The sequence below is a fragment of the Diabrotica undecimpunctata genome, chromosome 10 (genome assembly GCF_040954645.1).
Source record: "Diabrotica undecimpunctata isolate CICGRU chromosome 10, icDiaUnde3, whole genome shotgun sequence".
In the NCBI taxonomy this organism is placed as follows: Eukaryota; Metazoa; Arthropoda; class Insecta; order Coleoptera; family Chrysomelidae; genus Diabrotica; species Diabrotica undecimpunctata.
In genome coordinates, this window is record NC_092812.1 from 27,134,899 (window position 1) to 27,156,487 (window position 21,589).

Here is a 21,589-nt window from a genome sequence, read left to right on the forward strand (position 1 = left end):
ATTAAAACAAAAATATAATTTACGTAAGTACAATTTAAAAAATATATTTATTTAGTTCAAATAAATGTTTCAATTATATACTCTACGACACTGGCCGATCAGCTGTAACCATTCACAATACCTTCGTAATCGGATTATAAGGTATTGTATTCCTTCAGATACAAGGTGGGTTAGTCGAAAACATCTTAAACCGTCAGTTTCAGGTTGGTTTTTACTATTACATCGTATTACCTATCCTCTCTATATTTCAGTTCTCTAATTAGGGTTAAACTTGTAGTGAGCTATCGACAAGTTGTGAACCGATTATAGTACCTACTTAATTTTGTGTGCATTTGGTAGATCTAATTTTTGTATTTTTATAACTCATTTTTATTGTCCTATTTAGAATTTAAAGATTAATAATATATATTTAGGATAAAAATTTTAACAGTAGAGGCAGGCTCTTGAAGAAAGAGGTTTATAACTTAGTAGGACAAAAACAGAACGAGAGGGGGATAGGGACAGGACCTAACCGGTCCTGAGATCAGCGGTAGGTTGTAAATAAAACACCACCCGCCAACCCAAACAGACTAAGGTATGGCAATCCAAACAGAAGAGAACTTGGTCCCCCATTTGGGCATTAGGAATGTGTCTAGTGTCTAACACCATTATCCCGTAAAAAAATATTGTTACAAAATCTTAAGCTAAATATACTGGACGGAACTTACGAAAACGGCCCAAAAATGGTCTAACAAGTTAAGTTAAGGATAGTTTGTGAACAGCTAACCAAATACAAGGCAAATTTTACAGCCATTAATATATTTAAAATTAAATAAAGTAATTTTATTATTTATTTTTCTTTATATTTTAAAAGAAATTGTTAAAAATAGCTTGATCGCAGAAAAATGCTGTAAAAAACGCAAACGCATTAACATCACAACGTGTAAAATTCTCGAGAAGCACCTCAGTGATCAAACTCATATTAACAGTCATTCTACGATCGCTTTAAGCAAAAAATTAATAAAAATAAAACTAACACGGCGATGAGGCTGAATAAAGCAGGATTATTGTATACCTACTTTTTAACTAAAAATGATTAAAATAGTGAAAAATAAATTCTAAAAAAGTGTGTCAAAAAGCAAGCAAACTAATGTATTTAGTGTTGCCTATCCTGTCAACGGCAAAAACGTGGTTTACAAAATCAGTCTATTAATAAACAAAAGCAAAACACGTTTGCAACGTTATATAGTAACTATAATGGGCCAATAAAGAAACAAAAAAGATAAAAAAATCTTATACAGGCTTTTGAAGGTTCTAAAAGATAGGTAGGAAAAATTAGTTTCTTATACTTTTTATCGAAAAATGGCTCAAATAAATGTAGATCTTAAAAAGTTCTTCAATTTGAGAGATTCTAAATTAAAGTACGTACACGATTGTCCCGAGATAATAATTGCAAAAATTTTAGAAGTAATTTATAAAAGTTAATAACTTTGTTTTTTGAAAATGACATGAAAATCGATTCTTTGAGCCTTCAATGTCAAGATATATTAAAAAAAAACTAACATTTTATCACAATTGTTATTAAAAAAAAACGGTTGAAAAAGGGCTGACGTTTTAGCTTATTAACATTTATAATTACTTTGATATTTTTTATGTCACTCGCTTGTAAGTAGGCTCCATGAAAAGATGGTGAAAAAACACAACCTTTAAAAAAATCTATGACCAATGGGAACCAAGATAGCATTTTTTTTTAAAATCATATTTCCATTACTAGTAGGTATATGTGAAATGAGTCAATACTCACAATCTTAAGTAGTTTTTATTTGTTATTGATGTTAAATTTTGGGCGACCGGTTTCAAGGCTTCCAATATATGCCTCATCATCAGGCCCTAGTATGTTAGTCTTTGTTTAATAAAAACTAAGAGATATCAGATATAAGAAATGCTCTATTAACAAAGGCAATCTTGCAAACCACCATCCCCCATTCACGCAATCCTAGGAATGACTAGATGTACAACACGGCCATGACTATAGGAATAGGAACAATGTGTTTGAGAGAGACGTGAAGTTTTATGTCATAGAATGATAGCGACTTAAGCCGTGGTATACAGGGGGTCGTTAAAAAGTCTGTATACTAGGTAGGTCCGTTGTGTTACGTGGGCTCGTTTTTTGACATAAAACGTGACGTTTTGTCATAGAATGATAGCGACTCAAGCCGTGGTATACAGGGGGTCGTTAAAATGTCTGTAAGCCAGGTATAAACTGCACTGAAAATATGAGAAGATTATTTGCTCTTTGTCTTGTATTATATTTGTTCTTTTAATAATAAAAAACAATTGATATCAACAACGATATCTGCCTATTAGGTCAAAGGTTCCAAGATCTGGCTTACCAATTGGAAACACTTTCTACTGAAGCCAATAAAATAGGTTTGAAAATCAATATTAGTAAAACCAAGTCCATGAGAATAAATGCAAGGAACAACACGCTATTTACTATCGACAATATGCAGATCGAAAATGTGGAAAACTACGTATATTGGAAGTGCCATAACAGAAAACGGATGTACAGAAGACGATATTCGTATGAGGATACGAAAAGCCCAACAAGCTTTCAGCACGCCCAACCCTGTTTGGAGATCTGGCGAGTATACTACAAGGACAAAGACCCGAATATTCCGATCAAATGTCATGTCTGTTCTACTCTACGTATGTGAAACCTGGAAAGTGACAAACACCCTCACAGACAAACTGCAGGTCTTTGTTAACAAATGTTTACGAAGAATTGTTCGTATATTCTGGCCTAACACCATCCGAAACGAAGATCTGCTACACCTGACCGAACAAAAAAGGGTACAAAATGAAATTAAGTCCAGAAAGTGGGGTTGGATCGGTCACACACTCCGAAAAAATAGTTCCAGTATCGCAAAGACTGTCCTAGAGTGGAATCCCCAAGGGAAAAGAAAAAGAGGTCGCCCAGTACAAACTTGGAGAAGATCCATCATGGACGAGATAAGAGGCCAAGGAAAGTCTTGGAATGAGGTGAAGGCCTTAGCGCAAAATAGAACCCGATGGCGCGTTTTCACTGAAGCTCTATGATCCACTTAGGAGTTCAAGAACCTTATATATAAAACCGATCGCCCACAATTTACAATCAATAAAAAATAAAAACTACCTAAGATTTTGAGTATTGACTCATTTTCCATATACTAGTATTATGGACTCACATTGGCGACCTTTTTATCAGATTTCCATTGTTTATTAACAATAAGACCTGAAAATTGAACAGACTATAAACAAAGATCTAAATTGGGAAAACCGGAAAAAGGAAAAATCAGGTGTAGGTTCAAACAGTATATTAATCGGCTATTCTTTGTATATTCTTGTTATTGAGTTCTTTTAGTATTGGCAACTAAAGCCGGCTACATTCTGCTGATGGGTTTGCTACACATCTTTCTTCGCTTCTTCTTTGTCTCTTCTTTTTCATGTCTCTTTCTTTCATGGATATTGACGCATATTTCTAAAGTCTCTATTCTTGATGTATGATTCATGCTCGTTTATCCTCACACTTGGTGGTCTTGCTGTTTCTCCCACATAGAAATTGTTGTATTCACAGAGTATTTTATACATGCTGTTTTGTGACCTTTCTTGTATGTTGTAGGGTGTAGTTTTGGACTGGATAGATCTCAGTGTGTTGGTTGTTTTGAATGTTGTGGTGTTGTACTTATTTCCTAGCCTTTTCAATTTTTCTGACAAGCCCTTTGCATATAGTATTGTTGGCATATTTGAATCTCGTCTTGTGAGTGCGTCTGGATTGCTTGTGGTGTTTTGTTGTTTCCTTTCTTCATTCTTGTGAAACTTCTTGTTTATAAATGACAATGAGCAGTCATTTTTGATCAAAACCTTTGCTAGCAGGGATTTTTATTCGTGAATTGCATTTTCATTAGAGCAAGCGCTTCGGGCTCCATCATTATATTAGATTGATAATTCCTTTTTTGATGTTTACGTTGTGGTTGGAGTGGTTATTTAAATATCTGTTGGTGTGGGCAGTGGCGACTCGTGGTAATTTAGATAGGGTATTCAATTAAGGAGAGGAATTATAGAAACCGTGAATAAGCGAAAAATGTTTGGGGGACTCACCCTGTTTTGTCTAAATTTGATATTATTATTGACTGTTGTTTCTACATATATAAATAAAACAAAAAAGAAATGAGACAAGTTTTATTATCGTATGCAACACATTAATTCAATGCGTTGACTATTTTGACTGCGCTGCTACATCCTGAGTATAGGGCTTTTACAGCTTTAATGTAACCCTTACTAACACCATTGTTTGTCATGCATAACTACAACTTTTTTAATGGTACAGTATCGTAGGCTTTCTCAAGGGTCGACAAAGGTTAAATGGGCAGTTGAGCCATCTTCCATGCGTTTCTCTTCTTCTGCACGTGCCATATCAGAATTATTATCCGACATTGGCGATCACCATTGCGAAGGCTTCTCGATTTTCTGCAACATGCAATAATTTGTCCTGCATTAAGAATATTTTTTAAGTAAGAAACCTGTTCTTCCTAGACCTGTACGGCCTTCTATTTTGCCTTTAAGGATCCGTTTTGCTCCAACTCTGTGTGGAATTGAATGTTTTAGTACTCGTCCTTAAAGCCTTGCTACAGAATATATTAGATCAATCCCCTGTTATTTTTACAGTGTTTTCAGCTTCCTTTCTTATAAATGGAATATATGATAACTCTATTCCATTCTTTGGGTGGCTGCTCGTCTTCGTTTCAGATAACTGTAAGAATCTCCAATAATTTATCGGGAGCTGCTTTGAGTAGTTCGTTACTTGTATTTCCTGGACCAGGGGCTTTCCTATTCTTTAGTGACACTTTTTCGTACTTCGACTAGAGTTATTATAGCTTCTGGTTGAGCATTCCCTTAACGGCGTTCTTCTGAAATGTCTTCCTGAAATTCGATTCCATCTTCTGTTACGAGCTTATGATATTTTTGTAACTCTTTAATGCTAATAAGATGTACTTCTGCAGCGTCTTGATTCTGTGCTCTACTTCTTCGCATATTCTTTTCCATTAATTGTTTTTTGTATGATGGTTGATGTTCTGTAATTTATTACGGACTTAATGGAAGAAGTGCTGAGAAATGTTTTCAACCAAGCTTCTTACCCGAGAGTCACACAGTCTCCTAAACCGAAAAAATTAGTAGATATTCGACCATTTCCTACGTTGCAACCAGGGCAGAGCCGGCGTGGTAAAAAAAAGTCGTGAATTTATACTAGTACGCCAAAAAGCATACAGTAGAAGCTGAAGAGCGGAAACGAAGAAAAAACGAGTAAAAAATTTGTAAAAAGGAAAATTAACGGCAGTAAAAAATTACAAAGCTTGCACAAAAAAAAAAGACCAAAGTAAAAAAATCATCTTACTCTAGTTCCTCAATCTGATATAGGTGCTACGGTCTCTGATCAGGAGAAAATAAATGGTCTTTTAGATCCTTGCAGGAGAATTATGTTGGTAAAATTTGCAACAAAGAAAACGGTTGTACACTTTGTGGTACGTCTGTCAACCACAGTATGTCTCTTTTAAATAGAGATAAAACAAACCATACCAATATATCTCGGTCCCCTTTCAATAATACCACATTATAAAGATTATTATTTATCATATACTGACGCATCCAAAACCTCACGACAGCTTAGAAGCTGCCTGATAATTATAAAGAAGACGAACTTGAGTATTTAGGCAGTAGTTATCACTGACCCTTTAAGCTCCATCCTGACAATTCAGTATCTGTATCCTTCTTCTTCTTTCGAGTTGTCATTCCATCGTTTTCGTGGTCTTCCTATTGGGACACCGTCTCTTGCCGTCTTTCCTACTCTATTTGTTGTCATTCGGCTTATATGATCGTTCCATTCTACTCTTCTATTTCTTACCCAGTTCTTGATATTCTCCACCTTACATCTACGTCATATATCTGTACTTCTAGCTCTGTCCCATAGTGTCTTACCATCAATTTTTTTAAGTGTTTTCATCTCTGCTGTTTCTAACATCCTTTTTGTCCTCTGTGTCAGGTCTTGTTTCTGCCGCGTATGTCATTATTGGTCTGATGACTGTTTTGTAAATTCTGCCTTTCGTTTCTTTCCCGATATCTTTTATTTCTCCATATTGTTTCATTCAGGCAGCCTGCGGCTCTGTTTGCTCTATTCACTTCATCTTCCACATCAGTTTCGAGCTTTCCGTAGCTAAATGTGATGCCTATATATTGGCCATCACTTGTCCTTCCAGCTCCAATTTACATCTTAGTAAATTTGCTGTTGTAACCATGCATTTTGTCTTTTTTGGGGGTTTTTAAATTTTCTGGCAGTTATATTAAATTGGTGCAGGATACGTTGTAAATCATCTTCAATTTGAGAGAGTAGTATTGCGTCGTCTGCATAGCAGATGATTGTTGTTTTTCTCCCATTTGGTATCCTTTTTTAGTTCTTATTTTTTTTACTATTTCATCCATAATCAGGTTGAATAATAGACGACTCAGGGAATCTCCCTGTCTTATCCCATTGCCAGTTTCAATAGGGTCGGTTAGTTCTTCTTCTACTTTTACTTTTATTGTATTGTTTTGGTAGATATTTTGGATATAGATAGCATCTGTATCCAAAAAATATAATTGGTTTCCTTGTGAAAACTGAATTAGATATTTTACACCAAAAAAACACCGACATCGTAATACTTTGGCTCATGTAATCATTAAAACAATGATTACATCCAAAATGCACTGTAAGTGGCAAAGTGAATGGGATAACTTCGAAATTAAACCATTGATAAAAACGTGGAAGAATCAAAAGGCACACCAAGTCAGAATTCATCAATTACGTTTAGGTCATATACGAATAACACAGACATATTTATTTGACGGAAGAATCAACCGGTATGTGATACATGTAAGACAACTCTAAATGTAATACACTTATTAAACTGTGTAAGGTTTATCCAAGAAAAATCCAACAATAATTTATAATAAATTTCCTTAAAGAAACTCACATTTTTCATCAATTATAAATTAAGTAATTGTACCTTAATATAACATCTCGCTAATAACCATTGTAGCTGATGCGACTGCAATTAAATAAAAAAAGAAAAAAACAAAAGAATTGTATTTATTAAAAACCATCTGAATGCGAACATTTTTATTTAGGTGTAACATCAAGACCATTAAATGTTAGAATAAGTGAACATCAATCTTATATCAAATATAAAGAATTTAATAGATCTCAAATATCTAACCACGCATGGAAATAAACATAGAGTTCATGAGAATGATTAAAGTATAGTCCTGAAAGAAACAGATGGTAAAAATAGAAAAATCAAAGAAGCTGCTCTCATGTTAAAATAAATCAATTGCGTAGTAAATTTCTCGGCAGATTGCAGTTGGATCTAGTTACCCATGTTAAAAGAGGAAATTAATAGAAAGAAAATACCACCATGTACATACAAAATCAGAGTTCGATGTAAATATTGAGAGTAAACTAAATGACATGCCATCATAACGCCAAAAACCATATCGGAATAGTATCATGAGGATTTTTCCGTTTTCCTTTTCTATGGGATCACTAACAGGAGAATTTTACTGTCATCATTGCATGTGGTTGTCTGTTCACGAACGCAACTCAAAAATATTGACAATATCATTTTAAAGTCATCTATTTTAAAATGTATATACAGTGGTATCTTCACATACGAGTTTAATTCGTTTTGTAACCTTGCTCGTATGTCAAATTTCTCGAATCTCAAGGCAATTTTCCCCATTGAAATTAATTGAAATGTCATTAATCCGTTCCAGCTCCAAGAAACACCACCTAAGTTGTTTTTCTTAAGTATTTTTAAACAAGAAAAATGTATTTACAAGAAGAAACATTTATTTATAAATAACAAATACATATTCTATAAAAATATAATAAAAGAAAAATTAAAGTGCTTACGGAAGGAAGCGTTTAATTTTCTTTACTGGTTTTGCTCATTTTCACCTGCAGATCGTTTAAAAAAAAGTTGTCCAAGGTTTGTTTCGTCCTTCCTTTCAGGATATTACGGAAATGAGTTGGTAAGTTTCGTTGAACAACTCCGATGCACGACCAGTTGCAACTTTTTCGGGCTGATTTTATCCACGAACTCTACAATTTTCTCTCATATTCTTAAGATCTCCTTTATATCTCTTGTAGAGATAACCTTCTCCATTTCTGCCTTCTCTTCAAAACCAATTTTTCGTTGTCAGCTCCTGATACTGTTCCTTGACGAGTTCGTTCACATCTTTCCAATCCACCTCCAGACCCATGGATGAAACAATCTCCTCTACCACTGCCACCTCGGGTTCCAATCCTTCGAAGGCCTTTTCAGCTACACTTTCAGGCCACAGCTCCCTCAATGCAGAGGTTAAGGTACTCGTTGTAACACCCTGCCAGGCCTGATCAATAATTCTTAGGCATGTCACGATGTTAAAATGGTTCTACCAGAGCTCTCGATGGGGTAAGGTTTGGGTTCTCCGTCACCTCAAAGCAGCGGCCAAAAATGTGCTTGGTGTACAACTTCTTAAAATTAGAAATCATCTGTTGATCCATGGGTTGCAGGATAGGAACGGTGTTGGCTGTTAGGTAAAGAACCTTTATAAACTTAAACCCTTCGAGTAAATCATCTTCGAGATTTGGAGGGTGAGCAGGACGGGAAGGGCTCGAATGGACAGGTTGCGTCCTTGTAGATATTTTTTAACAGAAGGGTCAAACGCCAGATTTATCCACTCCACAGAAGATGTCCTGGTTCTCCACTCCTTCGGATTTGCCCTCCACATAACTTGCATTTTTAAATAATTTTTGTTAATCAATTTCTTTGAAATTTTGTATCTAACATTAAAGGTGTTTTGAAAAAAACAAGTTTATGGTTTATAAGTCTATAATGTACAGTCATAACATTTTAAAATAATCAATACGATCATTTACAGAAAAGAACAATATATTAAAAAAATTAATACACATAAAATTAATGAAATTCCTATATATACACACTGCCTATTTTTATCGACAGAACGTATACTGTCGAACTATCCTAAATATATTTGTCATAACGTCTTAAACACCACGTTAAAGCGATTATGGTTATCTTTTTTAACATTAAAATACTAGACACTATACTTAAAAAATCAACCACGCTGTCTGATTAGATTGGTCCAGTGGGGAAAATGTCTGTGAACCTAAAAAAAGATCGGAATCTGAAATATTTGCCACACAATATTTTATTCACTCCTAGTTAGTGGGTTGATCACGGGGTTAAATGTTAGGATATCTTGAGGGACGAAGAAGAGTGGGATAACGTCAAATATATGACTGTACTTATTAAGGTTTTGAACTGTTATTCTGTGTTATGTTGTTTCCATCGTTGCAGAGTGGTATTTTACATAAAAAGCTGGCCAAAACGAAAATTTCAAAAACTAGAATTTTGGACCGATGCTTGTCCCTAAAGCAGGTAGTTATATGTGACGTTATCCGGCACTATCCCCTCCCTAAATAACCTAGCCAAACTAATTTGACAGCTGTCACTTCCTAACACGTTTTGGCTGCGTTTAGTTTTGAGATTTTATTACACTTTTCTGTGCGATTTGTGATTTCTTGATTTTTATAATTCAAGTGATTTTTGTAATAGCGGCAGTTATGAATATGCCAGAGGAAAGTAAGTACTCGAAATTGAACCATTTTTTAAAACATTACCCCTCTAGAACTTCAATCAAAATTAATACAATTTTTAAAATAATTTTCAATATAATTATTGAAAATTATTATTATATAGTAAATTATTATATAGTATTATTTCATTATATAATTTATTTGAATTATTTCATAGTAAAGATTAGACTATCTATTTTCATAAACAGTTTTCACAAGTTTTTACAAAATTAAATACAAACGAAAATACTGTGAGTAGATTTATAAATCCAAATATATAAAAATATTTGACAAAAATAGCACTTATGTTTTTTGGCGTGCACTTTGAATCTGAAATACCTTGAACCTTCTAGCTCTTCCGTTTATACAGGAAGTAGCCATTACAGTAGACTCCCTCTTAACCGGTCCCGCATTAACCGGCTGTCATATTAACCGGCCGCTCCCCTTTCCTATTGTTTTGCGTACGAGACGATCATCAAGCACCGCTTGATGATCGTCTCTCGCCCCCGGTTGTCAGTTCTGTTGGGTGTGGTAACTACCAGGTACCCTGGTAGTGTGGTTGTGACGATGGAAAAAGGTCTAAGTGTGCTTAAACGGAGCGACAAAGGTGAATCGGTACAAAAAATTTGTTCAGAGTTGAGTGTGGGGAAAAGTACAGTGAATGACTGGCGAAGGGATCGGCGTTCAATAGAGGATTTCTGCGCCCAAATGGAATCCGATAAAAATCTAAAAACTAGATGCACCCAAAAAACGAAATTCGGGATAGTAGATGAAGCTCTTTGGTTGTGGTTCCTTCAAGAACGGCGAAGGGGCACACCTATTAGCGGTTCGATTCTAAAGGAAAAGGCTTTATAGATACACAGCAAATTTATAGACGGAGGTAAATTCATTGCAAGTGAAGGTTGGCTAACACGCTGGAAGGCACGTCACGGAGTTAATTATGCACACGTAAGTGAAGTTAAATGTCCGCGGAAGCTTCAGGTACAACTGATTTTACCTCCAAGTTTGTAGAAATTATAAAAATGGAATAAAATTAAAACCCGAACAAGTATATAACATGGATGAGACGGGTCTCAATTTTAAAATGCTTCCAGAAAAAAACATTTTTGGGAAGTCATGAAAAATCGGCTTTTTAAAAATAATAAAGAGTGCATTACAGTTGCTGTTTGTTCAAATGCAGCAGGAACACACAAAATTCCTCTTTTCATTGTTAGGTAAGTCCGCTAAACCGCGGGCGATTAAAAATTTACATCCATCGTCCCTCCCCGTATTCTACAGATCACAAAAATCAGCACAGCGATGGATGAGCGCTGATCTATTCAAAGAATGGTCTGAGCGTGAATTTGTTCCGAGAGTAACGCGCCATCTTAAGAGCGTAAATCTTCCCACTAAAGCAGTCTCTACTTCTGGATAATGCTCAAACTCATCCTGGAAACCTAACATGTGAGACAGATGACATAAAAATCATCTTTCTTCGTCCTAGTGTGACAAGCTTGGTGCAACCGATGGATCAAGGGGTGATTGAAAGCTTGAAAAGACGATACAGATGTAAATTACTGTCCGAAATTTGACAATGCGCAGAAAGTGAAGATCTCTCAAAATTAACTTAAAGGACGTAATTTACATGTTATCTTCCGCCTTCCAAGAAATTCCTGCTTCTACTTTCGTTAAGTCTTGGCGAAAACTTTGGGCCAACATTGACGAACTTGTTGAGTGTCAACAATCACAAGAAGAAGATAATTCTACCACCATTCTTCAAGATCTCCAAACGTTATCGGAAAATGTCCAATTGCAGGCCGAAGATATTGAAGAATGGATGAACTGTGACGAGGAACTTGAAAACGAATTTTCGACAGACAATGAAATAATTACACTAGCAACACATGAAGAGTCCTATGAAAATGAGGAGACTGATGATGATGATGTTGACGGAGAGGAAAAGGTCAGCCACACCGAAGCGAGGGCTGCAATGGAGGTGGCACTGAGGTATATTGAACAACAACCTCGGCCATCTTCAATAGACGTCTTGGTTTTTAAAAAATGGAGAGATATAGCTTTTAAAAATTCACTTAATGTCAAAAATAATATTTTTTAACTGTATACTCCGTGATCTTTATTAATATAGACCTTCCTGTACATGTGTTTGATATATGTATGTACTTGATTTTTCTCATGAAAATGCCTGCACAATGGATTGACCGGCCATTTGGTCAACCATCTGGTCCTAAGGTGGTTTTTTTTATTTTTCAATGAAATTATTTTGAATTTTTATTATTTCTTGAATTCGCAATAATTCCTATATTTATAATTAAAGGGATGATATTTATATAGGTATATATTGAATTTAAATTTTATACCTGAAAAATCATTGAATATCTACCTCTTACGTCAATAATGTAACAATTAATATTCCAGGTAGATATTCAATGATTTTCAGGTATAAAATTTGAATTTATATATACCTATATAAATATCATTCCTTTAATTAGAAATATAGGGATTAATGCGAATTTGGAATAATAAAAATAATTGCAATGAAAAAAAAAAATTTAAGAACGTTAAAATTATTCAATATAATGATTACTTCTAGCATAAAAGCAAGTCCTAGAAGGTTCAAGGTATTTCAGATTCAAAATACAAGTCAAAAAACATAAATGGTATTGTTTGAAATATTTTTGTACATTTGGATAAATTGTGTTTATTAACTTAGCTTGTACTAACATTATTTTCATTTTTATTTTATTTTGTGAAAACTTTGAAAACTGTTTATAGTCTAATATTAATTATAAAATAAATCTTATGCAGTATCGAGGAGTAGATGGTAACTAAAAGCATTCGTTTATGTTGAAAATTATACAAAAAATTGGATTAATTTTGATTATAGTTCTAGAGGTTAATGTTTTAAAAAATGGTTCAATATTGAGTACTTACTTTCCTCTGGCACATTTATAAATGCCGATATTACAAAAATCAGTTGAATTATAAAAATAAAGAAATCACAAATCGTACAAAAACGTGTAGTAAAATCTCAAAACTAAACTCAGACAAAATGTGTTAGGGACAGCTGTCAAATTTGTTTGGTTAGGTTATTTGGTGAGGTGATATTGTCAGATGACGTCACAAATAACTACCTGCTTTATATAACATTATACATAACTTTGGTTTTGGCCAGCTTTTTATGTAAAATACCATTCTGTGCGTTGTTTGAATTTACATATCTTCTAAAGAACAAAAAGAATCTTCGAATGTTCAATGAACTTATTCAGCACGAAGATATATGCGATTTAAATCGAAACAGTGTTGCGATAACAGCATGTTATCGCAACATGGGAAATAAAAACATTAGTATAACAGTAGTACATCTTCTAAAACACAAATATATCAATCCTACATGGGGTCACAACAGACTGTTGAATATAGTTTAAATGAAGAGGGCAACAAATGGCTAGACAAATATCGAACGCTATCAACAAGAGTATGGAATAATAGAAAGTTTTCATAGAACATAGAAAAACCGGGTTAATTATAAAAAGTCCAAGCAAATAAGAAAAGTAAATGCAAAAAGTGTGGGCATTGGGAATTGAGAAATACAGAAAACTTCTGACTATTACGTATGCCATCTAGAAATTAGATTCATGAGATTATTATTCGACTAGAGGAGAGACCAGACGCAGGTATAAAACTAAGAATAACTGCAAATAAATTTGACAAATGCTCTAGACCTAACAATATTACACCAGAGCTATCAATTGACAGGTAAATAGCGTCTGGCAAATCTGTTTCCAGAAATTATTAATCTACTAAATACAAACAAATTTTCGTATATAAACATGATACATAATAAGTAATCATCAGTTCAATCTTAAAGATTATAGGACAAAAGGAAAAAATTGGATATGAAAACGTTAGTACAGCAACATTAGCAAAAAACATTAGTAGCATATTAATCACATTTAAAAATGCTATAAAATTAACAGACAAAAGTCTGAAACAAGGATGCTGTCCGCGGATATTGTCTGATATCTGTGAAAAAAATCATCGATTTCACATAAAAATCTTATACGCATTTTCGATGGTTCTAAAAAGTATATGAGAGATAGCTGATGACAAACCCTTAAAGACATACAGCTTATTTTTCCTTGTTTTTTAAACAATCATAAAAAGTAAAAAATCATTTTTTGTCTATAAAACGTTTTTATACATTTTAGAGAAAAATGGTTCAAGCAGATTTTAAAAGTTTTTTATTTTGCGAGTTTCTAAATTAAAATATATTAACAATTGACCGAAATAATTGCAAAAAAACCCTTATTTTAGCAGTACCTAATCTATAAATGTTAAGAAATTTGTTTTTTAAATAATGACATGTAATATAACTACTTGAAATTATGGCAATTAATGAGTTATTGAAGTTTGCTAAATCTCAGATAGATCGACCAGATAGTTTGTAAGCTATTAAATTTGTTTATCCCGGAGAGCGATTATTTAAATAACTATAATAGCCCAAAAAGTGACTCCAGAGGCATTTATCAGCTCAAAATCGATTCTTTGGAGGCTTCAATTTTAAGATATACAGTGGAACTTGGATATTACGGCCTCGGTAGTTACGTCATCTGGGTTGTAACGTCAATTTTTAATAGGTCCAGCCAAAAACTATTCGATAAAAACCCAGTTTTATCGGCTAAAACTAAAGTAAGCCTCGTCTATGGTGTCATAAAATTTTACATTAGGTTGTTGTTTTTTATTTTATGAAGAATACAGTGCAATGCGTTTCCGGCTTTGCAGCATTGTTCCTTCCAAGAATGTGAGAAAGCACGATTATCCCTTCTGTGTACAGCTATGTGACCTTGACAGTTCTATGATTTTTCATTTATCAGTACCATCCTAACAGTCAAGTTTTCTGTTTCAGAACAGTCAGTTTAAGAAATTTTCGCTACCGTGAATATAGCAAGTTTCTTGTTTTATTATTATTTTTTAATATGGCAAGTTGTAGTACTAAAAAAAGGCTTTGTCTATTAAAGATAAAGTGCGTGTTATAAGAGCATTTGAAAGTGGTCGAAAAATTGCTGATGTATGTCGGCAATTTGGACTTGATTTGGACAAAATTTTAAAAATCAAAAATGTGTCGGTCGAAAGCTTTCAAAACAAAGAGTCATGGCTTTTGTTTGTGCAAACATGGTAGGTATAGGGAAAAGAACGCTTTTGGTTATTGGGAAAAGTTTACATCCTAGATGTTTCAAAAACATAAAAACACTGCCTGTAAACTACACAATCAACAAAAAAGCGTGGATAATTGCTGCTATTTTTGAAGAATTGAGAAAATGAGACAAGGTACTATCTTCAAAAAAAAAAAGAAGAAAAATTCTTCTCTTACTTGACAATCCCAAGATTAATTTGACCAATATCAATCTAGTTTTCTTAGGATGCGTGGAGTGCAGTTACGTCAGTGATAATTTGTAAGTGCTTTCGTCAAGCTAAATTAACTGTAGTTTCCCCCAATGTTCAGGATGTTAACGAGGATGACGAGATGTTTTTGTCAGATTCTATACAAAAATTTAATGTAAACTAGAGATAGTTTGGAACTGATCTCGATTTCTACATTTCAGTAGACGATCAAGTAGAAACATTTCAAGGTTTAAGTGATAAAGAAATTGTGGAACAAGTGCAAAATTTGGAAATGGATATTGACGAAGATAATGACGAAGAAGAAAAAGATGGCTTTGATTGTCCTATAATCCAAGAAGCAATGGAAGCTGTTGAGAGGGTTCTCTCAACAGCTCTCTCCAGAAAAAATCCAGGTTTTACCAGTTCAGGGAGGTATCCGCAACTACCAAAGAAGCAGCTCAGATTACTACACAGATCAGACACTACAGAAAAACTTTATTTTTCAGAAAGGGTTGTGCAGAAGAATAACTGACTTTTTCAGCATTAGAGAACATTTTCATAAATAATGTAAGTTTGATATACGTGATATGTGTTATTTCTTAATTTTTTTATCCTAAATGTAGCTGCAATAATTAATAAATAATGTTGTACCTAATAAAATTTTGCCTCGTTAAAATTTCATTTTTTTTACCTCTTTTATAACGTCAATCCGATATAGCGTCATTTTTACTGGACCCTTCAATAACAGCATTATGAAGGGCAATGCATGGAGTTACCTCGAGAACCTTTAAGTAGCCGAATCAGCTCGGTTTTGGTTGGTTCTCGTGTCCGCAGCGCTCGGAACAACATTTATCAGATCTTCGTTAAATATGAACAAATTTCGCTCTTTTTTATCGGAGGTAGCGGAAAATTTTGTGCTTTTGATATATTTTTTTGCCGCGATTTACACTTGAGCGACTATGATTATTTCTTATTATTTTTTATATTAAATAGTAACTATTCATATTAAATTTATTTTATAACATGCATTTACTGCTAGCAATATTAAATATTTTTAATAAATGTAAAATACACTCAAGTTTATTCATTAGTTTATTATTAATATTAAAATTAACATTTTTACGATTGTTTGAAAAAATAAAGCAAAATCACTGTACGCCTTCAAGGATTTGTCATCAGCTATACCTCATTTTGGAATCTTCAAAAACACGTATAAGATTTTTTCAGATACTTTTTTTTCTTTACTGACCTATTTTAATTTTAACGACTATAGGGCAAAAGAAAAAACTGGATATGAAAACATTAGTACATCAAAATTAGCACCAAACATTAGTAACATATTAATCACATTTAAAAATGCTATTAAACAGACATAAAATCTGAAACAAGGATGCTGTTAATCTCTACTGCGAATAGTTTGCTCATGATAATATAGTGAGCTTTACATATTATTTTCTAAAGATAACCAAATAATATTAACCCAAGAATACTGGAAATGTAACTTACTTATTATACAGAGTGAGTTATAACTTTTGGGACACAGACTCGAATCATGTTATTTGGACCAAATCATCATCAAACGTCATCGTTTAATCTCTCCGGATTATGACATTACTTTTCTTTCTTTCTGTTTTGGTTACAATTTATTGTGTATGATTTCGATCTACCTCCATTCTTTAATATTATTGCATTGTTCGAGCCATTGTTTGATCTTCATGATTTTTATATCGTTTTTAAGTCATTCCACCATTTTGATCTGGTCTCCCTTGGTTTGTTCGTTGGATTGTGTGCCCGATCCATTCCGTGCATTGTGAGTTAATTACTGTCGCTAAATGTTCGTATTTTTGTTCAGCAGTGTTGTTTCCATTTCATATATGATAACTAGCCGTGTCAGTGTCTTCGTGCGTTTACAATTATATGTATATCATTTATAAATACTATATTTTTCTATATCATTTATAAATATTATATTTTTCTTGTTAATATTTGCTTTCTGTAGTATCTGCTCAAGAACCAGGTTAGTGTTAGGGAAATGAGGTACCCTTTTTGTTCTTTGTTAAACTTTTTTGTTATTTCTCTCTTTACCCTAGCATTTGTTTCTTTCAGTGTCATTTCTCTCAGGCTCCTCATTTTTTTTGGCATTTATAGTTCCTTTTTTGTTTTCATTATCTTTTATATCGTGTCAAAGGCGCTTGTAAAATAAATGATACTATATGGATTTCTCTGTTATATTTCCAAGATCGTTCTTGAGTTTGTTCCAAAGTATGTATAACATTAATTGTCTCCCTTCCTGGTCTAAACTCATTCTGGTATCTTTTATTTGTCAATAAGTATATACAATTGAAATACAAAATTGGTATATAGTTTTCACATAATTCTTGATCTCCATTCTCTTGTAAACATTCTTTTGGCATTCTGTTTTATTTCTATTTTTTTAGCTGAAGTACTTGTTCGTGTTTTTTTCTCCTCCATGTTTTGTCAGTTCGTCAGTTCCATGTTTTGGATTGAGTAGAAACATCCCTTTCATTTTTTTGATCTGTCTCGGTTCATGGTCTGGTTTTTGTGGTTCAAATATGACTTAATAAAATGTTGCTGTGGAAAATCTTTTACTAAAATCTAAAAAATTCCCTCAGCTCTTTTTTAACAATTTCCAACGTTAACGTTCGTGAGCTTTGAGCAATGTTAGGCGTACAATTGGTGTACGTTATGTATCTAATCAGGGGTGGGGGGTAAACAGGGGTTTCCGGTGCCAAACAACTGGAACAAATCAACTTACGTGTGGTTGCCTAACAGAAGAGTTTTAAAGAGTGAAAACGGATGGACATAACAAGCAAACGAAAAAGGATTATGAATTTTGCCAATATGGTAGGTAAAACCTAGAAGGTTAAAAATGGATCAGATCTGTATCTAGTCCAAAATTTTAGAAAAGAGTTGGGAATACAACAAAGATAAACATCAAATTTTTGTAGATTTTAAACAAGCTATGAATGTAAACACTCTGGAAGGTAATGGTAGAAATGGGAGTGCCCAGAAAGCTGGTAGGATTAGATGTGTGACAGGATTCTTGTGCGCGTATCCGAATTAGCAGCAGTATTCAGATAACTCTCAATTTGAAACGAGTCTAAGACAAGGCGATTCACTTTCCCCTTTGTTATTCAACTTCGCTTGTCGACAGCATTCCTTTACAGAATGAGATTAAATTTAAAGCTTAATAGTGAAGCTGCTATGGAAGCCTTAGCAGAACAAGGCAGAAGAAATACAAATGAATTGTGGAGCGAAGACAATGAAGTAAAGGTAGCAGAGAAAAAAATGAGTATATAACATATGGCTAAAAGCAAAAGACACAGAGGAAACGAAATCTTATACACAGTGCTATAAAGATAGCACATAGATCCAAAAAATAATGTTAAACGCAAAAATGAGTAGTGGGACAATAACTGTAAACAAATAAACAAGAACATAGTATATAGCAGAGCAAACGAAGCGTGGAAAACAATAACATAATTAAGAACAGATATAAAGGATAAAGTTCGTATCGGTCTAATACCATTAGGCTGCCGAGCGACCGCTTATTCTGTATTTTTTCATTTGTACAATGATAGTGATGTGGCACTTCAATCCTGATCCACAGTATCTTTTTCTACAACAACATTTTATTAATTTTTTTATTTTGTCGAATAACTATATTTTGGTCCAAATAACATAACCCTAGTCTACGTTCTAATAGTTATAGGTCATTCTGTATATTCACTTGTAAGAGTTCTAACTATAACCAAAAAAATATTGAATAACCCACATGGACGTCAGAAATAAATACTTCAAAAGAAATATTTGATAAAGGAATGTATCACTAACTATATTCTAATTTATATCCTCACTCAAAACTATTTGAATTATATCAGATACGAGGGCGGTCTCATAGGTACTTAGCTTCATCTATCGTGTAATACATTCTCGTAGAAGGCTAATGTCAAAATTTCAGCCGATTGAAAGCCGTAGTTGTATTTTGAACAGCGTGTGAAAGCGGGGGTGTCCGCATATTTTAGAAAATTGGGAAAATAGCAATATCAGTCGATGATTCGAATATTATTTTTGGAATGGAAATCACGCAGGGAAATCATAGAGCGCTTTAATACTGTGCACGGTGACTCTTCTCCTTCGATGGCGACAAAAATTGGAGTCACGAGTTTAAACGCGGCTCGCACGTCGATATTTGATGAGCCACTCCCAGGTGTATCGAAAACGGAGTATACGGGATCCCGTGCACTAGACAGCCTGGCTGCGGCAGCCAACATATATGAACAGCCAATTGACGGCCAGTTGTAATATGGAGCGAATATAAATATAAAGCGATATGGACGTGGAAGGACCATAATTATTTTCCGCTTGTCTCGTAAAAACGCACAATAAAGAAAAGGATGGTAAATCATCCTCGCAAATTGTATTGGGAATTTCTTCCCATGCTAGTTTTTTCTGTTCTCGATCATTGTAATCTTTAGAAGATATGCCCCAAATCGCCTTTCCTTGTCCCAAAACGGCCTTCAACTTCCCGAATTAATTTTTCTGTGTCAAAAGTCATTTTAAAAACGTTGGGATATGTCCGGCTGACACGACAAGTGAGCGGAGACTGAATAGGTCATATTCATTTCCCTTTAGAATCCTCCCTCGCTTTAGTTGCGGGCTGCCGATGCAACAGGATTTAGTGGCTGCAGGAGCCAGAAATTCTTGGCTGCGAGCTCACGTAAACAAAAGTGCAGAAAAACAGCCCCGTTTGGAAAAGAAAAAAAAACTCGCACCATGCTAACGCACCGTCTCACACCTCCACCGTCACCATGGCCAAATTAGTCGAATTGGGATACGAACTGCTGCCCCATCCACCGTATTCTCCAGATTTAGCCCCGTGCATCATCTTTTTGTTTCCAATCTTGAAAAAGTCACTCACCGGGCAGAAAATTGAGTTGAATTAGTACATCATCTCAGAAAAGGTATTTTTTCAGACAGTTTAAAGAAGTCGTGAGCATCGCTGGGTCCAAGTGTATCGAGTTAGAAGAAGACTATGTTGAGAAATAAAATGCCACTTTTCCAAAATTTTCGTTTTTCTTTTGCAGGATAAGTACTTATAAGACCGCCCTCGTACATTGAGGGAAATAATTTTAAACTGCTCAAGAACTTCAACTAAATTGTTTGCTTACATGATACCAAATTGATTAGCTCTAAACAAGCTAAATGGAAAGATAAGTAACAGAATTAAAATTTAGATATTTCTAGTTCATTGGAACACTTTTTATTGACGAATTGTTCAAAGTATCGAAGTATGTACTACTGTAATACATATAATTTTTATTACAAGAAAAAGCACTGTAATTTTTATTAATAGCCAAAGCACTGTAATTTTTATTAACAGCCTAAGCCCTGTAATATTTGATACAGTATGATTGAGTTCATATTAAAACTCGTATCACACACTGTGTATCTGCAACATAGAGAGAATGTCATTTATAACATATTGAGATAAAAGTGTTTATTGAATAGTGTAATTTATACAGGATGATTCATTAAGAATGTCCAATCTTTGAGGTGTAGATCCTAAACCTCAAATTATAATGATTATGTCCAACATGCCTTATACAAATATTGCTAGTTTCGGAGATACCGGGTGTATAAAGTTTAAATATGGATTTTAATTTTCATGTTTTCATAATTTCTATTTAAAAATTTTACGGTTTTTAGTATGAGGATCACTCTAATTTAGCATTGCTAATAGAGTTCGCTAGTTAAACTTGGTGTTTGGTAAATTAAAGCAATTTTTTTCGGGAGGGTAAAATGGGTAAAATAATAGAAAAAACATGAAGTAGCATTAAATTCTACAAAAAAAGTTAGTCTTGTTCGATTCATTCAATTCGATCGGTTATCGAGTTATTTGCTTCTAAAATGTCCTAATAATTTTAATTTTACGATAAATGTTATTCTCTAAATGTGTAACAAATTAAAGTAAAAAAAAACAGTAGGCGGTACTGTAGAATTAAAAAATCCAAAGGATTGAAATCAGAACTTCTTGGTGGCCAAGCAAACTCACTTCCATGACCAATCCATCTATGCGACATCTGTTGATTTAAGTATTGACGAGCTTCTAAAGAATAATGTGGCGGTGCCCTGTCGTACAAAAACCACATGGTTTGTCTTAAGGCGGGAGGTATATCCTCTAGTAATTCGTGTAAATGTTCTTGAAGAAAATCTAAATGCAGAGGTCCATTTAAATTGGTTGGGAGTTCAAAAGGACCTATTAAGTCGTTACATGTTACACCACATCAAATTTTACCCTTAAACTCATCCTGAAAATGGGTTTCTCTCCTAGAATGAGGACTTTCAGAATCCCACAAATGATTATTTTTCAATTAAATATTCCTCGTCTGGTAAATGTTGCGGCATCGGCAAAAATAATCGCCTTCAGGAAATCGGGGTTAATATTTTTTACTTATAAAAATTGAGCAAATTGTGGACGTACAGGTAAATCTT

The 21,589-nt window shown here is 33.9% G+C and overlaps 1 protein-coding gene across 1 annotated transcript in view; it reads right to left on the reverse strand.

Annotated features, from left to right (window-relative positions):
* LOC140451663 (uncharacterized) overlaps nucleotides 1–21,589 on the reverse strand; it is a 102,559-nt gene that overhangs the window by 31,349 nt on the left and 49,621 nt on the right. Inside the window, 1 exon segment of the mRNA XM_072545507.1 lies at nucleotides 17,513–17,554. Within this exon segment, the coding sequence (XP_072401608.1) occupies nucleotides 17,513–17,554 (42 nt within the window).